Below are 24,087 nucleotides of genomic sequence, written 5' to 3'. Positions count from 1 at the left end.
ACTTGGAAATGTGATGGTAAACATGCTTCTAAAAAAATCATGACTTTGGTATTTTAATGTCATTTACATCATATCAGGTGAGTAAAGGATGAACTTGGATAAGCACGGAAGTAGCTAAAAAGAAAAAAGTGAAAAATACCGTGATCTATTTTACATTTTGATTCTGTGGAATACTCTTTGCTCTTTTTACACGTGTCCCTCAGTGGTACATTTAAAGTTGTTTTTCATTATTCCAGTACCAAATATGATATATTGTAGTATGGCTAAGTTGTGCAAAGTTACCTTTTTACATGCAGCCATCTGTGACTTCCCAACTGGGAGACTTTTACACGGAACAGAGCAACAGGGAGTGTGCTATTAGTTCACGAAGTTATGGCAGAATTAAAAAAAGACAAAACATGTCCGTTCCCAAATCTTGAGAGAGATCCACAAGCACAGACCTTTTCCCTTGTCAAACTCGAATGGAAGGTGGTGAGAGCTTGTGTGCGAATGAAGGTGTGTGGATGAACAGGTATTTACTTGTGTATTTGCTGCTTGCATGACTCCAAGTTTTGATCCTGCCACAGATGTGAATGCCCAGAGCAGACTGGAGCTGTTAAGGGTATTGTGTTTCCTAAATGCAAGCATCTCTTCTGGTAGAGTCCTGCTGTTCAGAGAAGCAGCAGGTTGTCAGGGTTTTCAGCTTGCCTTTGGAGGGTACATGACATTTCTTCAGTGTTCCAGTAAAATTTAAGATTTCTTAAGGTCCCAGGAAACTGGGTAGCTTTTTATTAAAAAAAAAATAAAAAATCCCAGCAGATAAACAGAACTTTTAATTAACTCTATTGTAAGTGTATGTGAGCTTGATTTCTCCATGTAGACTGTATTATAAGTCTATGACTACTTTTATGAATATAGATTCTGCTTCTTCAGAAAGATTGTAAGATTATTAGTGATCTGTCCTTGGGATTTGTCCCTTAGAATGAGGAGTAACTATTTTATCTTTTACCCTTTTCTGTTGGTGGAAGTTTCTGGCAAAAATAGGCTTTTTATTTCCAATCTGAAAGGGGGCAGCAAAGTTGCTGTATGGTCTGGGGTTCAACCCATTATTTGAAATGGCGCTTGTTCTTAGCACTGCGTAAGGTAATAAGTTCATTTTATTTGACTGTTTGTTTTAAATGTATTATATATTCATTACACAAAAAGCAACTAAATGATGTAGTATGAAAGACATTTTCCAAACCCTAATTTAAAGCTCAAAGGAAATTTCTCAGAGTTTTATTAAACCTTCTTTCTTAGCCAGAGGTCTACAAAAATAGCTAATGGTTGAAATGCCTCTATTGCCACTCTCTACTGCCCCAAGAGAGAGCTGGAATGGTATAGAAGACTTCTTTGTGAGCCTTTTATGCTATCAGTAGGTTTAATCCATTAATTAATTGCCTTTCCGTGTATGAGTATACTCTGAAGAAGCAGAGGAACATTGATTAGTCGGTTTAAAATTGCAAAGGAATCTTGACAAAATGGTGAGTAGGGTCCACATCTGCCAACTTCCATCTTAGTGCTCTTAACCAAAAGTGAGTTATTCCTCCCTAATGAGCGTGATGTGCTTTAAATAGGAGTTGTGTGAAAGGATTAAATCTAAGCGGTGTTCTAGTATCAACAGATTAAGCTTCTGTGGCAATTAAACTTCTTGCGAAAGTAGAAATAAAAGAGAAATGGTGCGATATTATGCTAGTGAGGCCTTTTAACCAAAGGCACTTTGTAGATTATGGGTATGGAATTGTGTGTTGGCACATTTCTCAAATACTGTGGTGTTTTGAAACTCTTAACAAAGGGGAAAAATGAAAGTTCAAACTTCACAGGAGTTACTTAAATAAAATTCCTTTCCCACTGTCCATTCCTTGCAGCCACATTCAGTTTAATTTGTGCTACTAGAAATGTGAAGATACTGTAAGCAGAAAACCAAAATTTTTCAGCATCATTCTTCATTTGTAAGCATGAAAAACTATTGATAATGAGACTGAATCCTTGCTGAAAATATTTCTGACTCAGTTATGGGAAGTGCTGAGTACTCTGGCCACTCCCAAAGAGTTTTGTATTCAGCTCTGGACACATGCCAGTAACTGGAGAATATCTTCAACTATTTGTAGGTATGCGTTTCCTTTGTGATATCATCGGCATATTTTCCCTAAAATAGCAAGCAATAATTAACACTTGTTCACACCATTAGGAATGCAGATGTTTCCCTATTCAAGTAAGTGGCTTATTAAACTGTCTGATTTGACAAATTTAACACATTCTAGTATCCCTGCCCAAACACAGGGAGAATGACAAGATGCCATCAGTTTCCTTCTCTGAGTGGCCTTACAGTCAATAGTAATAATTTGACTTCAGATATGAGCAATGAAAAATAAATCAATTTGTCGTGCATTTACTTATCCTGGAAGGAGAAAATCAACTTGTGCAGTTTGTCTTGGAATGCACTGTGCTGCCCTGCCGTCCTGTGACCTTGTCTTGTTCTAATGCGGTTCGTTAGTGGAATGCAGCAGAACTGCCTGACTGTCATGCAAGTAAAGTTCATGTGCCCCCACCTTGCAGACTAGGTTTGTAAAGGGGTTTGAAACCAATGGTCAATGTTATTTTTAAAAGCTGAACATGTTGGGAAGCAAACGTCCTCCAAGATGCGATTTTACAGTTAGAAGCTGGTTTGGTTTGACCTTTAATCATTAGGCTTGTAAGTGGACGACCTATTTAAAACTCTTATTATGAAATGTGTAACTCCATGGGACAGTGAACTTTGCCCAGGAATTGAATCCCAGTTTTAACCACAACATTGTGTAATGGTTGTACACACCTTTTAGTAGGTAAGGGTTTTTTTCAATGGCATTGACTTTTGCTGGAATTAGTAAATAAGCTGTTATAATGATAGGTCCACCCTATATTATAATTTACAAAGAAAAGGTAATGTTGCGTGTCCATGCTAAGGTTCCTGTGAACGTCGTGTCACAGTGGCAAGAACTGTGCCAATGTTTTTCCCTGCCAACATCCTAATGCCTGTAAAAAATTGCTTCATAAACATTTTTTTAAAAGTCTCTCGAGTATTTATATATCTGGAGGGAACAAAACCTTGTAGACAGTATGTCCAGTTTTTCTCTTTCATTTTCTGCTAGTATTTTATCCTTTTAGAATGCCTCTCAAAAGCTGATGTTGGTTCCTTTATTTTTTCCCAGGCCTGGAGTTTGTCTCTTGAGGATTATTTTTTTTTAACAACCAAAATGCTCAACCTTCAAGTTCTTTAACACTTTCTCTGGTTTGACTTTTAATAAAACCACTGTTTACCTGCTGCCATTTATTCAATTTACTGAAATTTTCTAATACAAGTAGTTTTTTAACTTGATTAGAATCTGCATTGCCCCTTTTCTAATCCAGAATTGTGTCAGTAAGATCTTTCTGGAACAAAGTACTGTTTTCCAAGCATCCCTTTTACATTATGATTTCCACTGATGGGTTTTTTTCTCTAAAGGTCTGCGTAGGTTCCTACAAGTGAATACAAGTGATGCACAAATGTTGCTTATTGACTCATTGTACTGGGAAACTTTCAGCAGGTAGAGAAAGTGTTGTCTAATAAATAAAACATTAATCCTGAAATACATTTCTTTCACATAAATATGATTTTTTAAGTATTGCGGTGTTACGGTATGATGAGAGTTGAGGCTTCCTCGCCATCAGCAGGTCATGGTTCTTGATAATTCAGTTGTAAGTAAGACAGAGAAGGTTTACCCAGACAGTGGATTTTCTCAGTTTTTTATAGTTTCACAGAAGTGTATCCTGTTAGTTAGGGATTGTGCCTGGCATTCAAACTATGCCCCTGCCCAGCCTGAACAAATTCAAAGTCAAGCCCTGTATGTTCTGTTCAGATTTGTGTTATGTTGGCATTGTTTTCCCTAAGTGTTCTACACAAGGATTTCTCCCTGTTTAGGGTTATGTTAGCGCTTTGGAAAGTGTAAAGTCTGGTCTGGTGGTAAATAAATGCTACAATCTTGACATAATTCTTAGGAAGAACTCACTTCTTACCTTCCTTGGTGATGCCATGCTGTCATCACTTATGTTGACTTTTGTTGCTTTACACAGCTTCAGCTATAGTTTAAACAGGATCTTGGGTGTGTATTGTGTAACTGCAACATTTTTTTTTTTAATGGAAAATGACATAACTTGAATATTTTTTTGAGTTTAAGTATGCATAGGGCAAGAATGGATAATATGACCATACTTTGCAAACGCTATGGATCGTTTGGAACCTAACACTTAAATCATGTTTATTGTGGAATGTCTTCTCAAACCAAATTGTTATTTAGTAGTATTTGTTTATTTTAGCTGTTTTGTTAGGAGTTCCATTTTATAGTGCAAGAGAAACCTGTGTTGATGCTGCTGTAGAGTCTGTTATATTACAATGTGCCAGCAAATGAATCAGTGTTATGGAAACAAGAACCAGACATGTAAGGACTAGTTTTCTGGCTACTTCTTTTCAGGAAATTTGCCTGCTACTTCTGGATAATTTGTTTCCTAACTCATTGTTTTTAGAGATCTCATACAAATTAGACCTATTTAACAAAAAAAACCAAACCAAAACAAAAAAAAAACCAAAAACCAAAAGCCCCCAAAAAACCCCAACCAAACAAAAAAACCCTGTTGCTAACTTGATTTTTCTAGCAGCCTCTGAAGCCCCTGTTTTACCTAAATACATAACAAATCTTGCGGTTTTACTCGCCTTCCCTGAGAGTAGCCCCAGGCTTACGTTCCATGACTCAAATGGGATGCTGAGGATTTTTTGTGTTATTCTTTCTTAAATATTATTTCAGAGTTGTGGTTAGTGTAGGTGTATTGGAAGGAGGGAGAATCTGGTTTTTTGCAACCAGCTACTATGTCTTAATTCCAAAATCCATCACTAGTGGAAGTAGGCTTCTAATAAAGCAAGAGTGGAACTCTATAAGCTTGGTTCCAACTTTTCTTTGCCGAACACCTTCCTAGTTTACAGCTGTGTAAGCTGGGTCAGCATTAGTCCCAAAATGTGTGCAGATATATTTGATGTGGCCTAAAGACAAAAGGTTATTTATTAATAAAAGGCCTTTGTATTTGGCTATCACAAGTCATGTAGTTCAGTTTTAAAAACAAAACAAAAACAAACAACAAAAAAAAGACCAAAAGAAGCACAAAAAAACCACCCCCAAAAACCGCACTGTATCTTAGTATAGTAATCTGTTACTCATGACTTGTTGTAGATCCTGATTTTGAAATGCCAATATAAAAGTTCAAAGAATGTGGACTTAAATTCTCTTTCCATCACACATGGACAGTTAATAACCATATTGCATAAGTATTGCTGGTTATAGTTCAGATTATCAGGACAGACATAAAGGCAGTATTAAGTACTTTATTGCGAATTAGGCCTAACAAGGCACAAACATTGATTATTATCCCATTATTGCAATCCACATATTTTCTTAGAAGTTAAGAACTGCCCTTAAAACACAGGGAGGACTCTGTTAAACTAAATCCTAGGCTTTTTACTATCAGTGTGTTTATGCAAGGGTCAGGAACTGGATTTACTTTTCATCCCATTTTAAGCATCTAATTGCAGAAACTACTCCAAATGTTTCTTCACAAGGTATGATGGAGTTCCTAAGTTGTTTGAAACAATTGCTTTATATCAGTTCTCTACCAGAATGTCATAGTAGTAGTAAGAAACAGTAGTGAGGAAGGACTTTGTGTCTCATTTTTGTGGCGGAGTTTTACTATGCTGTGACTTTTTTTCTTTAAGGCACTGCTTCTTTTCACTTTAAATGTACATTTGTAGGTGATGAAGAATCTTTGTTTTATTGCATTTTCTGTAAACTTATCTTTGCCTAGTTATTTGTTTACTTACTGTAATGCAGGATGAAGCAAGTATTTTGGGGTATGTTTGGAGATAATTGGCTTGGCAGATGCTGACCCCAGTTTAAAGTAGATGTCTATTTTAGAACCATCTCTCTGCCAAATCTTCAATTAGCTATCTGGAGTCTGGTGTAAGTTATCTTGATTAGATGGGAAATTTAAATGGTGTGTGTGCGTTTGAATCAGCTGCTGTTTCAGCAAAGAAATCTCGTACAATTGACGATTCAATTTTTCAATTTTCCAGCTTTGTAGTAATGAGTTGAGTGAATCATAAGATGTTCTGTATTAGACTACTGTTACTTTTAAAAAGAAACGTATAAAGTCACCCCCAAATGGGTTTGGTTCAAATACAGTGAGATTCCAGTTACTTCTCCCTCTCTCCTTTACTTTCTCTTCCTACTCCTTTTTGCTTTGGAAAGATATTTTCCTCACTATGCTGTCATACAGTTGAAGATTGAAGGTAATTGACGGTTCCCCAACTGCCAAAAAATTGGAAAACTTCAAAATGAAAGCATCCAATGAACATAATTCCAGCACTGGGAGAAAGAAAACTGAGGACTAGAATTAAGATTTTTATTCATCTTTTACTTCCTTTAACAGCAACTGGTTGTACAATATACAAATACTAAAAATCAAGTAAAATCTTCTTACCTGTTTACAAAAGAAATTTAACTGGTCTTTTTGTTCATGAACAGTTCATAAAAGCAGGGAACAAACTGAAAAGATACATCTAACACTATATTTAAACTTTATAATATCTTTAAAAGAAATTAGAATAAAATTTTACCCTAGAGAGTTTTTTAGCTGTGTAGTGTGCATTTACTATCGTTTGTGTGCATGTGCAGCTAGTGAATATTCAATAGCAATAAAAGCAAGATCAAATTTACATTTGATGGGCTGTTTCCATCATTGGTATTCACAATTCTATGATCACACAATCACATATGCATCTTATACCTGCCAAAAAGAGGATGGTTTGAAAATCTGCATCACTAAATTTACTTTAAGATGCCATTATGCATCTTTAAGACGCCATTTAAAGCATCTACTGTTCTGGTACAGTTCAGGTGTTAGTTAACGTTCTGGTAGGAAAGTGAATTTTTAAAAAGATATTTTCAAGTGAAACCTTGGAAGTCACATTTGGATGTGACCCCTTTCTTTGTACTACACTGATAGTAAAAGAATGTGAGAGACTGATATCCCAATAGAGGGAGTGATTCCAAAACTAAGTTAATGGAGGAACCTTGAAGCGATAAAATGGCTATTTAAAATAATATATTTTTCTTTAAAATGTTTCTACTGTAAAGAAAAGGGGTGAGGGGAGAAATAGAATATATACAGCAACTATTTTAACAGTCATGTGCCGTCCTGGATGCAAAAAAGCTGATATGGAGTAAGTCACCTGAGCCACTTAAAATCAGAATAAAAGTATTTAGTCCAAAACACTTTAAAAGTTCTGAGAGATAGCCAAGAAAAAGTCCGTGGTCATTGATAAAAGTAACTCCCACAGTGGTGTGTGTATGTAAGTCACTAGGTTGCTGCTGTTCTTTCTAAGTCTATTCAAAGTTCTTAGACTGATAGCCAGAAATACAATTACATATTGCACACACTCCTGCTGGAGCCAAAGTGCATCTTTTATATGCAAAAAAGAATGGGCTTCTGTGTGTGTGTTATACTTGCGTTGTAGGTTCAACAAAACTGAAGCATTGCATTTTTGGCTGTCTGCTTTTGTATCTTGGCTTATTATTTTTAAGGTTGACACAATCAAAACACAATCTAGCTTTGTATCACTGTATTTCTTCTGTAGTTCAATATCCTTTTACACTGTAAAACAATAAATTCTGCAAATACTTTGAGTTAAGTGATACAGAGTTAAGTAAGAATCAGATGTCTATATGGTCCCCAAAGAGCCTCACTAACTTGGAAAGTCAAGCAAAACCTAATCATCATTTGCTACCTTTATGTAAGAATTACTGAGAAGTAGTGTTTCACTGAAGGAAAAAAAAATATATCTTGACAGCCAAATAAATATAACATGCAGTGGAGTTGTGAGTTAAAGAACAAATGTTACTGAAGAGTACTGATTATTAACAATGCCAACAGAATTGTCATTAATGATAAGTTACCCCTTCTTTCAGTATATAGTTGGACTCAATCAAAATGATTGAGAAGCAGTTTTTTAAGTGTTACAAAACATTCAAGTCAAAACAACTAAGAAAGCCAAGTTAACTTGTAGTCAGGATCTAAAAAATATTTAAAGTTTTTTGTTAAATATGTTACCATTTACTGTTCATTACAGTGGTAACAATATGTTACCATTTGCCGATTCTCTTTATATGATAAATTCATTTTGCTAATGCTATTTTTACTCTTTCAGGAGTTTTATGAACATACAAAAACACTTTGGCAAGACGAAGGTGTGAAAGCCTGCTATGAGAGATCTAATGAATATCAGCTGATTGATTGTGCACAGTAGTAAGTATAGTTTCTATTCTGCTGTATATTGACTGTGATATACAGAATGTTTTATTGAATGTTAATGACAGTGATTTGGATGGTCCTGATGCTTACTTTTCCTTACCTTGGAAAAGGAGTGTATGCTATGTAGTGAATTCTTGGTAATCAGCCATTCAGAGAGGTAGGAAAAACTGGCATTCAATTATACAATGGTATCTATATTGAAAACCTTGCAGATGCTTTCAAATGGTCTTAATACAGGCAGACACCTTAATGCGATGGACAATTGTGTTGTCTCAAAGACCAAATTTCCTGCTTCTTCCGCTTAGAACAGTTCCTTTCCAAATGACAGCTTCAGATACTGCAGCAAGTTTTAGTAAGTTGGAAACTACGTTGGCGTGAAACATGCCCATGTTTGTAGCTTTTGTTTTTAGTGCAGTTTATTTATCTGAAAACAAAGAGATGGCAGCAGCCTGTGATCAGTCACCAAGGCTTCTGCTTGTGTGCCTTCGTGCACATATTTGAGAGTGATTCATTCTCTTCTGCTATTTATACCACTGTGATAATTAGTCTCATCATGAGAGACTACTGCTACTGCATGTTTGCAGTTACTTATCACATATAGCAATATAGTATGGTTCAGAATTTTTTTATGGCAAGATGTTTGTGATAACTGTGACCATTCCTGGTATTTTTGTTGTGTATACTCAAGGATTGCAGGACTTAAATTTGGAATATTAATGGTTAAAACTGTTCTTTGTTAGTTTATATTCTCTCTACTTCTTTTGGAGAAGCTGAAATAAGGTTTAATGGTCAAGGAAATGCAGGTTTCTCATTTCACATGATGGTGGAAATACAGTTTGTCTACTACTGCATCTCTTAAAGAATATTTGATGAAATCAAATTTGTAAGGTTCTTTTGTTTTTGTTTGTTTGTTTAGGTAGACTTAAAGGTAAATCAACAATTAGCTCTTGTTGAAAAGAGACCAGGGAGATAATTTTACTATGACTTGCACAGCTCCAGGTCTTTAGGAGCCTCTTTGAAGTTTTGCCATTGTTTCTAGTGTGAATTTGTTTGATGTGTAGCGATGTCTTTTGCATTAGGTGACTAATGTTTGATCATTTGGCATGGATCTTTCTGCAAGTTCAGTTGCTACAAAACAAAAAATGCTACAAGATTTTCATGTTCTGCCAACCATCCAGTAAATCTTGTCTCAGTGTAAAGCTGATAGAAATGGGGAAAAACTAGTTTTGTTTCTGATAGTGTTTGGTTATCTGTTTGTTTCTGGTTAGTGTTTGTTAATAGTCAACTTCTATGACAGGAAGAAGTAAATATTGTTAAGCACTAAGGGGGTTTCTGTTGCCCTTTTTTGGAAGAGAAACAAATTTTGTTCTGTGCTGAATGCACAGAAGAAAGCTAAAATTCTTATAATCCCTGATTGCTGGACATCAACTTTTTCATGGGTCAGCAAAGGGGATGGCCATCATGATGGTTTTACCATCCTGCTCCATCTAGTGGAACACTTAATTCTACATCATGGGCTGTTGAACCAAAAATAAACTTTGTACGTTGCTGACAAATTACAGATTTTTTTTTTCTAAGATACCATTGCTGTCTCCTTCTCAAAATATTTCATAATTCTAATATTTATTCAATTTGATGGTAAAGTATATGATATTATTTTCTTGCAGAAGGAGCTTTCTAATTGTTAGTTTTGGTAGTTCTTGTCCTTTCTGGCATTTTTGATCGTGCAGTGGCATTGTTTTTAATAACAGAATATGCAAAGTAAGAGTTTTTTAATGGCAAAATGTTTGCTTGGAGGTTAACGTCACTTTGAAATTCTGAACTTGTTTTTATCATATGAAATTTTCAAGGGACCTGACAAAAATTACTTCCTGTAAAATCTGACAGGACTGATACCTTGAAATTAACCTGGTGAGCACACCAAAAAAAAAAGTAGCAAAGGCAAAATATAAAATGTAGCTGAGATGTCAAGTGAAGACTATTTTAATTTGAATGTGCAAGCTACTGTCATTAGGGCTAATAGAAGTTAGAAAGTTGAGCAAACTGTGTTGGAGTTGTCAGTTCTTTCAGAGAAGAGTCTTGGGTTTTAAACAGTTTCCCCATTTGAAGGCCCTGTTTAAAATGAGGAAGGCATGTTTAAAATGGAAGGCAGAAAAGTGACTTTTCTCTTTCAAGATCAATCCAGCTTCCAAAAATCCCTTCTTGCTCTTGAAAGTTGAATAAATTCTTAAAATTAATGGATTCTTTGGTTGATTATTAACTTCAAAATTCTAAACAATGTTTCTTGTTCACAAAAATTAACTTCTTATAGTTGTTTGTAAAATTTTTAATTTTTTTTAAACTGTTGTTTTTTGAAGTGTGAATTGCTTAGTGTAAAGTTTGTCTTGGTATGGGCTCATTTAACATTCTGCATTTTTTAAAAAAGAAGGGTTTTTTCACTCTTGGAAGTGACACGGTTATATATAGGAAGCTTTGCAAGGCGACTGCCGAACGTTTAAACATCAATTTTGTCTGTGTTTTAGCAGGGAACAGCGAGGAGTGCATATCTTACAGGGCTTTGTTTGGCTTTCAGAAATGTTAATATCAAAATGAAATTCATTTCTGTTTCTGCCAAACCTGGATGTGAAATGTATGCAGAGCTTCTTCAGGGATCTTGAAGAGTTCAGTATCGCCTGTCCTCAGGGAGCGGGCACATTGCAGGGCTTGTGGTCTGCTTGTGTGGCAGCTGTTCCAGGCAGCAGGCTGCGGCAGCTCCCGGCATCCTGCCTGCTGTCTTCTGGGAACTGGCACAAGTCCCTTCCATCTTTTGTTAATGGTGTGATGGTGGCAGTGAGGTACTAGGAAGGCCATGAGGACTTACCTAGTTCCCTTCTGTTCGACATTGCTGCTTTTACAATTCCCCTTTTCGTGGATTAAAACTGGTTCTCCGTGTAGGCAGCTTAGCTATAATCCAACAAAGGTCTTCTCAGAGTTAAGGACTGCATGGCATAGCTGCAGGATGCTGGAGCATCTTGAAAGAAAGATGTTGGGGAGATGGAGGTTTAAAGCCTCGCAGAGTTTGTGCCGAGGAAAGACGGGGACTAGCTGATGGGTCAGGAGCTCTCCTAGATGAACAAAGGGCAAGGAGAAAGCCACTTTTTACTACTTGTCCTTTCCCAGGAAAGTGGGAACAAATATAATTCTCAACCTAATGTGTTGTATCTGCCTAACTCAAATGTAGGTGTTTAGAGTCTGGAAATGGTGTTTTTCAGCTGCTTCTGAGCAGTAACTTTAAACACTACAATACTTCTGCTGTCTCGCGACAATTTTTCAGTGCCTCCCTATAAGAAGTTAACGTCAATATGCACTATTATCGTTGCTCCACCAAGTTTCTGGTTGCATTGGCTCAGAAAAGATGACTTTACCAAAAGCTACAGGTACCATCCTGGCTTTCCATTTAAATGCGGTTGTGATCTTTGGAGGTGTGAAGCTGGGAGGCCTGGCCAGTAACCTCACCTGCTGGAGAGCCCTTCTGGTATCCCACCCTTTATCCTGCAGCTCACTGGCTAAATGAAAATGTCACTTCAGAGGAACCCTGTTCGTTTTGAAAGAGTAGCTGCCTCTGCTCATCATGAGCTTTACTGTACTTCCTGCCTAGGCATATTTTACAGTCTTGAGAGGCAGAGAAGGGAAAGGAGACTGTTTCCCTTTTCTTAACTGGACTTACTAAGTAATTAGTTTCAATTCTGCTTTTAGAACAACATGGTCTGCGAGGTTGTCACCAGTTTCTCTCTGAGAGGAGTGTGTTTTAGCTGTGAGGAGGGAGCATTATCAATGAGGAGACCAAATTTCATTGCTTTTGCATCTCGTGGGGATGTATACAGAAGAAAACGAATGTTTGTACTGAAGCTGCCATATGATACCACTCTTGGCTAATAATAAACAGAGGAATGCAGAAGTGTCTAGAAGACAGAAAACCCCAAATGGTGATAAATAAATGATTTACCATCCTTCATATTTCTTCCCTGAAGGCACAGGATTGCATTTTATTTAGAATATATTACTTAACATTAAGGCTATAGGAGCCATTTCCACTGAAATGTGCCAAGACCTGTTCGTCCAATATATGCCTTCTGTCAAATATAAACAAACATGTCCTCTTTGAAGTGCTGTTGTTGCTAATACTTCTACACAGCAGAGTAGTCAAAGTAGGATCTCTCCCATACGCATGTGCTGTTGGTGGCACAAGGGCATGAAGGGTGCCAGCACCGTCCTGTAAGGTCTGACCCAAAGTCTGTGGATGTCCTGAAGAAAATTGCTTTGATGTCAGTAGCCTTTGGATTAGCTATGTAGCAAATCAAAAGCAAAGCCTGGGTACGTGAGCCTCCTAGTGCTTTTTCTAGATGTGCTAATATTAGGCTGTGCCCACAGATCCTTGAATTTTTGCTATAGTTAGCCTTGGCCACCAATTTGATTTTGTGCTTCGTTTTACGCTATGCTTTCTCTGCGTATCTCCTAGCTGGCGCTTCCTGGTTTTGGCTGGGGTGGAAAAGGAAATAATGTGAGAGACAGTCTTTGCAACCCATTTCACACCCTCCGATATCAGGAAGGGCTGGAAGTAGCATGAGGGAGCCCATTCTCACGCTATTTCCTGCTGCCGGCCGTGCCGGCTTTTCTCCTGCCGCCTGCCATTTCGGGGAAGGAGAAAGCATGGGGAGGTGGCTGGTCTAGGTGCAGAGTCACGTTTCTCGAACTTCAGTACCAGCAGAACCACTCCGATAGCTTGAAACTGTGCCAGGCTGCTCCAGAAGAGTTTTATGAGAAGTATTTTCTAAGATGTTTGTTTTTAAAGTACTTATCAAAGAAAGGGGGGGGGGGGGGGGGTGTGCAGCTATTAGCCGACTGCTGTGCAGGGCTGCTAAAGGATCAGCAGATGTGGATGCACTGTTTTTTTAATTTCTGATTTGTTATGGGTTGTAAAATCTTTATATTTTTATTAAGATTTATGGTGTGTTTTATTTCTGGATTTGCTGACTTGTAGAGAGCAATTAAGAGCCCCAATCTGAGCACTTAATGATTTTCTTCCATGTTGATTTCACTTCATGACAAAGTTCCCTTCATGGAACATGTAGTAAAGTACGTTTGCTGAAAGTCTCACCTTTTTAAATAGTGGCTGATTTATCAGTGGTACTACTGTTAGTCTAGTTTCTTACTCATATTATTTATTACTTTTTTTTTCTTTTTACTTTCTTTCACTCAGTGTGGTTTTGGCAGAGTAGTTGCTCTGTCTTCTCCAGCTCTGCAAGCTATGTCTGCGTATTCACATTCAACAGGACAGGAATTTCCCTGGCCTATATTCCTGGCATACGTGAGCGTCTTACGGACATTAACAATTATATTGTTAAACATTCCCGTGAGGAAGAATAATATTCATGTCCCCTTTCAGTGATCTAAAACTGATGAGCTTGCCTACTGCTGTGTGAATTCTTTGGCAAGCCAAGGAATAGACCCAGATCATCTAACTTCTAATCCTTAGTGTTGATTATAAAACCCACCTTACTTTATTCCAGAGCAGTTAGACATAACTGAATTAGGGTCTTCTCCCTACTCTTCTTCAGCCTGAGGGAACAGAGGATCATGTTTTAAACAAGGTTAAATTTCAATTAAAAAAAAAAAATGCAGCCCAGGTTATATTTTCTCTGCAATACAGTGGGGTATTGGGTGCAGAAATAGGTTGCTGTAGATGGGAAGCACAGTAACTCCTGTCTTTGCATGACTTTAGTGAAGTCACTACCGACAAAATGAGTCCAAATATATAAGCAGCTGAATTACACCTAACTACTCCATGTGTCTGCCCTTTCTTGCCGACTGTCAATAGCAGGGATGTGCCTGCCGGCAAGTGCTGTGAAAACCAGATTACCTAAATTTAGCCAATAAATGGATTATGAATCCAACACATGTTCCCACTGTTGTCACAGCTGATCATAAATTCATAATTTCAAGCTACACTCAACCCCAGATAAACTTCTCTGTCTTCAAAATAAATTACATCCCAGTATGAAGCTAGATAAAACAAAGGGTGTCCTGGAATAGCTTGCTTGAGTCTTACGAATTAAAAGCACCGATATGTGAAAATACTAAAAGTGATGAGCCATAATGGCAGAAAGACCTTTACAAGTCCAAAATGTGAATAATTTAAGAAGTCATACCACAGGCTTTTGAGGTCTGTGCGATACCCACTGCGTCCTTCTGAATTATTGTGAAAGCGTTTAACTGTTTGCTCCAGGAATCTGATTTCTGCCTCCACTTTCACTCGCTCTGCCACTTGTAACCCCCCCGCACCCATCACCTTCATTCATTTGCCACTTTTATTTCTCCTTTGTTCCACACATCTGTTAATGTGTCAGTTCCTTTCTGGCCTTTGGCTGCAGATGCAACTTCCTTTCCTTGTCTAGTTGTAAATATTAGGGATTTGCCTCAGCTGGAGGCAGGGCTGACCTGATCCGAAGAGCATGAAAAAGCTGGGTTGGAACTTCTTCCCCAATTTCTTGAACCAGTCCTGCATCCAAATAGTCACACTTTGCCTTTTAGTTTAAGTGTATCACTTGCTAATGCCTGCAAGAGTTAAGGATAAACCCTAGTGCAAGTGTTCATGGATGCTTGATTTAGGGGAAATGGATGTTCATTTCTCAATGTGTTATATTTGCTTTCACGTGCAAATGGAGCATTTGCTCATACAACAGCTATTTCATTGTTTCAGTAACAAATTCACATGCACAAAATTTGCTCAGGTTAAGCACACACTTGCTCAAGAGTATTTTTGAAACTTTGGCAATGTTAACATTTTATTTAAATAAGCTTTGTCCACAAAATAGTATATTTCCTGTGTGATAATAAGTAGATATCCACATGATTTGTTCAGTAGATTGCTGTTTTCCTCTGACAGATAAGTTTCATTTTGAATGGCAAATGCACATCAAGACAGTGTCATGAAGGCAGGACTAAATAACAGGCATATTGACATTTTAGTTAGCCGCTGAAGAATACTGTGTTGAGTCTGGTTGGTAGTCAAAGTGGATGTTATCAAAGAATGTGAATGTATGAGTAACTACTACTGTATAAACCTAAGAATGATACAGCTTCATAAGATAATTCTGTACTAAAAGTATTTGGCTACAGTTCAGAATTCGGCAGACAAAATTGTTTTGTAGCCCAATTTCTTGATGGTTTGCCTGTACCCGTACAGTTAATTAACACAGAGTTGAAAATAATTCACTAAAGAGAATAACAGATTCCTTGTTACTAGTGGTTAAAAACGGCAAACTGTGTCATTTGATAAATAATACTATGCTTACCTCACCAAATGATTTTATATTTTAATAAACAAATGATACAGATAAATGACAAAATTTGCATAAGCCCTGAGATTTCTATTTCAAACAAAGAAAATAAAATAATCTTGAGCTTTTTTTAAAATAAACATCAGGTGCATATTTTTGCAATTGATTTCAAGTCTGTTTGGTTCAGTAGTATCTGGACATCTTAGTCAACATATTTCTGATACCTATCCATCCTCCTGCTTTGTGTTTTTGTGGCACTGTTCTCTGCAAACAGAAATTCAAATGCAGTGGAATTTTTTTGTGGGTGAAAGGGAAGAGTTGAAATGCAATACAGCAGGAGATAGAATATAAGCTAAAACCTTCTGTTAATTCAACTTGTACTAATTTCTGCATTTTAATGGCAACAGGTTCCCCATTCCTTCCCACTGTTTCCTTTTCCCATCCTCAAAAGTTTATGTTGTGGCATTAATTAACAGTGTGAGAATATTCTAGAAATGCATGGAAAAAACATCTTTCATCTGCCAAGGCTTTTGGAAGAGATGCTGTGAATATTGTATTGGTCTCTTGCTCTGTTGATAGGTACAAGTTTGTAATGGAATGAGAATTAGTGAACTACACTAGCAGGGTTCTTGTTCTGCACATCACTGTGTGATTTGTATACACATGTATACCTAAAGCTAAACTTATCTGGGGTTAGTTATGCAAAACAGTTAGAGTTGCCACCTTGAAAAGTAGTGTTTCCAACTTTTAATCAAGGAGATATATAAGGTTGATTTTTGTTTATTATTTTGGTTGACTATTTGTTAAGTTTTGATGCTTCATAAATCATTTTCTATGTTATTAAAATGACCGATATTTTTCAAACAACTAATATATTAGTAAACAAGATTTTGTGTATGCATTCAAAGCCCTGACTCAATGCACAATCCATTTTGAGTGATTAATCAGTGTTGTTACAGAATTTGACACAAAATAATTTATTCAAGAAATTAGTATGTTGCATTGTTACACAAGATCATTAAATACAGCTACTAACATAGCATTACTACACAATTTTATTTTTCTTTCATGATTGTAAAGATTAAGAAGAATTCAATAGCCTGGATTCATCCTTATAGGAACTCGCTTAAAGTAGATGGAGTTTCTCCTACTGTGAGTTAATTCATTAACAACAGGTTTCACAAACACCACTGAATGCACGGATTCCTTGGCATTCTGCTGACCAGCCTTTCATCCTTTAAGCGATGCCACACATTCCTGGAGTGAGGGGATCTCACTATTGTACTAAACACTGTATCAAGCTGCTAGTACAAAGCTGATAAGCACACAGTTGGTGCATTTACTGCAAGGCAGGCCCAATGTTTGACGAGGTTTGAGACATTCAGAAAGTCAGACATTTGGTAGAGCTACATAACTGCTGAAAGCTCAAGATTCTTTGGCTTGTCTTCGCTGTACACGGATCTTGCAGATGCTATTGCCCTTTCTTCTGTGTTTTTATTTATTTTCACTAGGCACAGAATATACTTTTTTATGGTAGGGGAAAATGCAACAAATTCACCCTAAAAATAACTCTATTTGCTGCAGGTGAAACTTCTCCTGTAATCTCAGTTCTCAAAAAAATACATGTACTTTGAGTAAATTTGAACAAGTAAAATAGTAGATTATTGTGTACACAGTAATCCTTATCCTGTTTTTTGTGAAGACAGGTAGCGGTCAGTCTGTGTTACAATGAATTAGTTAGGATGAGAAGTTAAAATAAGGGGAAGAGTTGTGTTTACATAAACTCTGTAAGGTTGTCATGCACCTAGGGTGTACTAGTCTTCTGTATTTATTGAAGTTTTACCCATTAATTTAAAAAATGTACTCAGTTTTACTGCAAAATTCCCATAACTTTATTAGAAGAAAGAGCAAACAACATCTTTAATTGTTGGTATCAGACTTAACGGTATAGTGGTCTTGGATTACTGTAGTGGTATAAAAACCATAGCTGTCAGGTGTTGAGAATCAGTCAAAGCAACTGTTAAAACTCTTATTAGTTCCTGAGAATTAATTTTCAGTCACCCTTTCCTCCCACGCTTTTGCAACCTCCATTTGTGTGAACACAAAAAGCCCTGAATGAGGTTTGTTTTGAGCTGCAATTCGAACAAACAATTCAATATGATACAGAAACAAGCAGAATAAAAGACTTCCATACGGTCTGGAGCAGCCTTCACTAGGAATCCCTCCTGCAAGAGAAAGATCTGCAGGCGCAAAACACAGGGCAAGCTATAAATAAATGCTTGCGGAAACGAGAAAGTGCGGCGTTGATTGCATCACTTTTGCATTAGCTATGTAACAGCCAGGCTGGCGCTCCCTGGGTGAATTTGGTGGAAGGAGTGCTGGGACAGCTGATGCGGGGTGCAGTGCTGGACTGGCTGCGGGACACTTGTGAGGGTGGGATCCCTGGGGTCTGGCTGCTGCTGTGGGAGCCACAGTAAATGCTGCTCCAGCAGGAAATGGCTTGCTGAAATGGTGTGCTGCTCCGGGTGCTCTGATAGCAGGGAACGTGGAGCAGGTGTGACCAGTATTTTTAGGATTTTGCAGTTTACTCTCCTTGGTGGGTGAGTAGCTGCTGGAACTTTTTGCCTGACCTTGGGATCTGCTGTTTCTGATATCCGCCGTCAGCAAGCACGACGGCTTTTGGAGCATGGGTGGTTGGTTATTTTTTTTTTAAGAGAGCTCTTATCGCTCATGCTGTATTGCTGCAGAAAAGGAACATTTTAAGATTAGAAGATGACAATTAGGAGAATACTTTTATCAAACTAAGACCTAAAAAGATATTGTAAAACCTCATTAAAGATTTGCTTTAAAAAAATAAATTAAAAGCAACAGTGTTCTGAAAGATAGGAGGCAACAGAAAATTTGTGATACAAGGATGAAATGAGGCCAGTACATTTGCTGGTACAATGGGAAAGTGCCAGGTTCGATTCCCAATTATTCCCTGAGCTGAAACACTGCAAATACATCACTGCCAGTTCCAGGGAGAGGGAGCACTTGATGCTGTTGACTTGCACGTTCTCTCCCTCCTTTTCCTCTTCTGTGAACTCCACTATTTGATGATACACCGAAGCCTTTCCTTCACTGGGGACTTAAATTTCAATTTCTTTTGTCTGGGTGCTTGCCTGCATTCACAGGTATTGCTGAAATTATTATTTTGAGAGACCCCTGACAAAGATGTCTGCAGTACATTTGGTATAAATTTACCAGCAGGCTCAAAAGTTTATTGAGACCATGTGCTTGCATGCAGAGAACATGGTCATAAAATCCTTACTTCAGGAGGGGCGGGCTGAAAATTAAAAAAATAGATTAAGCTCGTATTAGGTGAACAAGTTTGTCAAACTGAAGCTGAACTTAAGTATTCTTTAAGTGCTTTTTATAGTATGCGACTGAGTCCTAAATAAACGGAAAGAAATTGCTAGCTAATTTTACATGTGATAAGAATAGTTTTGTAGGCAGGATGTCATTGATAGGTTTCGTGATTTGAAATACCATTTTTTAACTGATTACTCTGTAGTATATTATACGTTGGTTTTGCGGCTGAAACTTTTTAAAATCAGCTGTTACAGTTTAACACAATTCTGTGTTAACTATATGTGTATTGTGCTACACTAATTGAGTCTCTGAGAAGCATATCCACCAATAAAGCTAAATTGTAGTGTATTCGTTATGCAAGTGAGGGTGTTCAGTGTCTGGATGGTAATTTACACTTGAAACGTGTTGGCTGGCCAGTAAATTTTCTGTGAAGGCTGGGGAGTGCCTTGGGTACTCTGCAAGGTTCCCCTTCCCCCAAAGGGCTTATGTAAACTGCAGCCGGAGTAAAAGCTTGCAGAGGACTATTTTTAGCAAGGCTGTTGCAGCTGGGGGAGGGAAAGAGCCTTGGGTCCTGGAGGAGGGTCTGCCAAAGGCGTGTGGTGCTGGTGGGAGCCGCATCCAGCCTGGTTCAAGTGGCTGGGTCGTGCTGTATGATCTTTGCCGAGAGTTTTCTGTTTCTACAATAAAAAAAGCCCAAAAAACCCAACCAAAAAACCTTCTAAAGCCTAAGTAATTTTTATAAATAAATGAAAATAGCAATATACACGCAAAATCCCTGCAAATTGTGTTAATTTGCTATTTTTGTTCGTATATTGCCAATGTTGGTAATACTTGCAAAGTTGCCGAAGACCATGTCGGGAACACGCTGTCCACCACTTTTGCTGTTAAGGCATCTCAGTTAGATTTTAATTACTAATTTATGATGTTATAAAATCAGGGACAGTGTGGAAAAGTTAGGCATCTTGAAGCTTTGTAACTGGCAAGGCAATCTTCTTACATAGCTTTGTAAAGAGTGTGGCTGTTCTCTTGATATTCTTTCATCAAATTGAGTCTTAAGAGTGAACCAATCTTGCTTGAGTCTACTGATCTTATTTCGGTCTCTTCGTTAGCTCTGCCTATCAGTATGTATGCCACGAAGAACAGATTTTGCAGTTAAGGTGTACAGTCTCAGTTCTTTTCTTGGTTCAGCCTGAACGGCTTCTCTTCACCATTTCTGCTGGAGGACTTGCTGTTCACCTCTGTTCCACAGAGCTGAACTGCTTTAGGATCCACACATTTTGTTGTCAAAGGCCAGACCTGGCTGAAACTTAGTTTCCCCATTTGTAAATTGGTGTTGTGATATGTCTCTTCTTCAAGAAGAACGCAAAAGCTCACATCTGCAAAAACCCTTGGATGATTTTGGATAGTGTGAGGTTTTAAATGAAATCAGATGGGTGAAGGACGTTATTGTTCAATCTTTCATGGTACTAATGCCAAGAAGTATTACAATGTCATCAAGAACCTTGACACGATGAAGTGGTTTCGTAGAAGGGGTGAGAGGTTGGATTTAGATCTTCTCCGGTCTTACCAGCATAGATGATATATTCCCCAAATAGGCATTCCAGACTCTAGGATCCTGCTATGTCACATTAAAATGTAGATATTAGTATGTTATCAGTGTATTTTTCAATGCTAACTGTAATTCTCTACCTCTGTTGTTAAAAGTTTGTTCCAAAATAAGGCATATAGTAGGTATGAAGCGTGGAACAGTCTTATGTGAGGTTGCAAGTATAACATACTCATTATTGTCAGAGTGCGTTATCAAGGGAACCAGTAATTAAAATGTCTAGTTTTAAAGAGCTATTTGGAGAAGAACATGTCAGATTATAACTCACTTTATTGTGATTTATGTGGCTTGTTCAGTAAATTTGCAGATATCAATATGCTCCATGTTGTGAATTCCTCTGTGCTCTTTCAGAGATCTTTGCTAGGTGAGACCCTTGACCCTTCACCATCGCCTCTGGAGTACTTCACTGTCCACCTCTCCTCCACAGAGTTGAACTACTCCAAGACCCAAGCAGTTTGTTATCATTTATCATTTTCACCAGCTCTCTTCAGACATTAGGAGCTCTGTTACTCTTTTCCTCTCCACCTTTTCCTTGCACAGGCAGGTTGTGAATTGTACAGCTGCGCAGAGGCATTCACTGCTCATAAGGAGAGTGACTGGGGAACAGGCAGGGAAAAACAGGGCAAGGCAGGACTGGACAGGTCAAAGCAGAACTGTTTTCATTAAACTTAAACAAAAAAAACCACCCAAAACCCAAAAAACCCCAACCAAACCCTGAGCCTGGCGCTCAACCAATTTTTAGGATCAGAAAGGTGTTGAGCCATTTCCCAGTTTCAGTCTGATTGGAGCCAAGCCTTAGCAGATGCTTGGGAAGCCATAGCTCCGCTGCTGCTTAATTGCTTCTTGTTTTGAAAGATAATTAGGAACTTTATTTAAAAATAGTAACTTTAGTGTTCAGTCCATTAAATTTGTCACCAAGATAATTTCATTAGACTCCCAGCTGTTTTCTTATTGGAATTGTGAACTAAAAATAGGTAGGATTTCTGCTGTTCTGTGCAGACGCTGGTACCTCCATTTCAGCTCTAACTTTCCCTAATGGTGTGAAATGTGTTTGTTTCCCTCAGAGCTTTCTTCTGGGCTGTATTTAAGAAGGTCCTGCTAATTATGCCAAAATTGTGCACTGTGGTTTTGTGATAAAGTCACGTGGCTGTAAAGAATATGAAACTGATTTTTCTCAAGACAAGTCTTACAAATGAAAGATTAGTGCCGCACCCAGTACATTTTCTTTTTTCACTAGTCTGTAAGAGTTGTTTGTAATAATTCAACAGATACCTTTTAAAAACAAACAAACACTAATGAACACAGGTTTGTTACTATTATTATGAGGAGTGCAATTTACCCTCTCAGTTCAGTTCTCATGAGCAGTCCTTTTGTTGTGCATAATTGAAATCACAGTGTAGATTGTGAGATAAAGTGACAATTACCATGTTTGTATTGTATGAAACATGGTGGTTTTTTGAAACAAAACTCTGTAATTACCAGAATCTGTACAAGTGTATGCTGCTTTTATACATATATGGATTACAGGGTGAATCGGGTTGTAGTATCCACATTTAAATAGTGTATCTTTTAAATTCTGAACTGTTTCACATTTAGTCCTAACATCCATACCACAAAGCATCATAATGGATTAATGCTAGACATGCAGAAAACCAAAACAGATTTTTACTTTACAGAGTTAGACACATATATGTCTATGTAAATGTATAGCAGTTTCCCTTCATACTTACTTAAAAATCAGTAATTAGAATGCAATTAGAAAAGCTGCATTTTTCAGTTGTGATGTTAGTTGGAGATTTTTTTTTCTTCCTTGGGATACCTTTTGACTGTACGTCCACTAAATATCTGCAGCTTACACTGATGAAAATGAATGTAGGGAACAGGAGAAAGTTTTACTGCAGAGCAGTGTGGGGCTTGGGTGGCTGGTTTTTTTCCTTTTTAAAGGCTTGGTGTTTGGAGCCACAGTCAAGAAAGTCAGTGACCCAAATATAAATTATATCGGTCTTTATTTTTTTTTCTTCCCCATTCTATTGTCTTTAAGCAAAGAAACAGAAAATCATAAGGTGTGTTAATAAAACATAGGTCTCTCAAATGGAAGTGAGTTCATTCAAAGGAGGGAATTTTTCTTTTTTAATTAAAATGAAGGATATGCTTATCTGCAGAAGTACTCCAGTGATGTTCCCTTAAAACCTGTATTTAGATGCAGTGTGTAATTCTGGCATGGTTTATTAGCGCCTCAGATCTTTTAAAATTTTCTCATCTGCTTGTTGGCAGTCTGTTCCTTGGACTTCCTGTGCATGTGCATTTATACAAAGAAGATAACTAGTTTTACAAGCTGAAGCTATATGATCTAAATGTGGGTGGGATGGGGTGAGGGAAAAGTGCCATATTGAGAGCTCTGCACCTGTCACTAGTTTTGAGCATCACAATCAATACAGGGCAGCTAGTGTGTTCAAGATCCTGCAAAAATGTCTTAGGCTGGAAAATGTAGAAGAAAACAGAGAATGGCTATATTTAGTAGTCGCATATTATTAACTTCTGTCTAATACATCAGTTGCTGAGCTGAGGCACCCTTTTTTGTGGTGAATCTAATAATTTGCTGCTGAGTAGAGGAAGTGGAGTTAAAATACTGTAGTGTGATAAAAGCTGTTTCACATATGGCTATAAAGTTTATAGACTGTGTATGTATAAGCACCTGATACAGCGTAAGGAATGTAAGAACACACCTCCTTTTCACCAGAACCATTGAGGTTGCTCTCCAGACTTTCTCCCTGTCTGACCCATCTGATCTGAGTCTCTTCCACCTTGCAGTCTTTGCTGCTGTTCTTAGTGTAAACCATGATCCGGAAGCTCTAATTATAGTAATGCAGAACAAATGGAAATCCTGGAATTGTCTTCGGCACTCTAAAATCGCATGGTTTCTAGTTACAGGTATCAGAGCAATAGGTGAGCCAGTCCAGGCTACAGCTGGGTCATGATTGTTCCACAAGAGCTGCTGCATGCCTCTGCTTCCTAGCACAGCTTCGAATTGCCCATTTATTACCAGATGTGTGGGCTGTGAATGTCAGATGCCCACTACGTTTTAGGCACATATTTGAACCAAGACTGCAACACTGAAGGCTGTACATCTTTCAGTGCTTCTTTGCAGTAAGACATTATAAGAGGGTTGCTGGCTTTATGTCTTTGTGCAAAACAATAGACTTGGATGTTGAGCAGAGCTTCGTAAGGGCGGCCAAAGCCCCAGCAGCTATGCACTACATTTGGGGAAGAGAAATACGTTCTCAGATCCCTTCTCATCTTTCCCACTGCAGCAATTCTACCCATGTTTTTTAGTGTCTGTTGTTGTTCACTTCTTCTCCTGAGACTGTTTAAATGTTTCTTTCATGTAGAAGAGGAAATTTTTAATCTGTTAATAAATAA

The 24,087-nt window shown here is 37.7% G+C and overlaps 1 protein-coding gene across 3 annotated transcripts in view; it reads left to right on the top strand.

The window, feature by feature from the left end:
- Positions 1 to 24,087, top strand: part of GNAS (GNAS complex locus) — a 162,077-nt gene that overhangs the window by 112,535 nt on the left and 25,455 nt on the right. For all 3 annotated transcript variants that reach the window (XM_030007689.2, XM_030007690.2, XM_030007691.2), the window contains exon 5: positions 8,288 to 8,385. In XM_030007689.2, the coding sequence (XP_029863549.1) occupies positions 8,288 to 8,385 (98 nt within the window). The remainder of the gene's footprint in view (positions 1 to 8,287; positions 8,386 to 24,087) is intronic.

This window comes from Aquila chrysaetos, chromosome 3, assembly GCF_900496995.4.
Source record: "Aquila chrysaetos chrysaetos chromosome 3, bAquChr1.4, whole genome shotgun sequence".
NCBI lineage: Eukaryota > Metazoa > Chordata > Aves > Accipitriformes > Accipitridae > Aquila > Aquila chrysaetos.
Note: the sequence above shows the minus strand (reverse complement) of the source record. Positions and strands in the feature narration are given on the sequence as shown.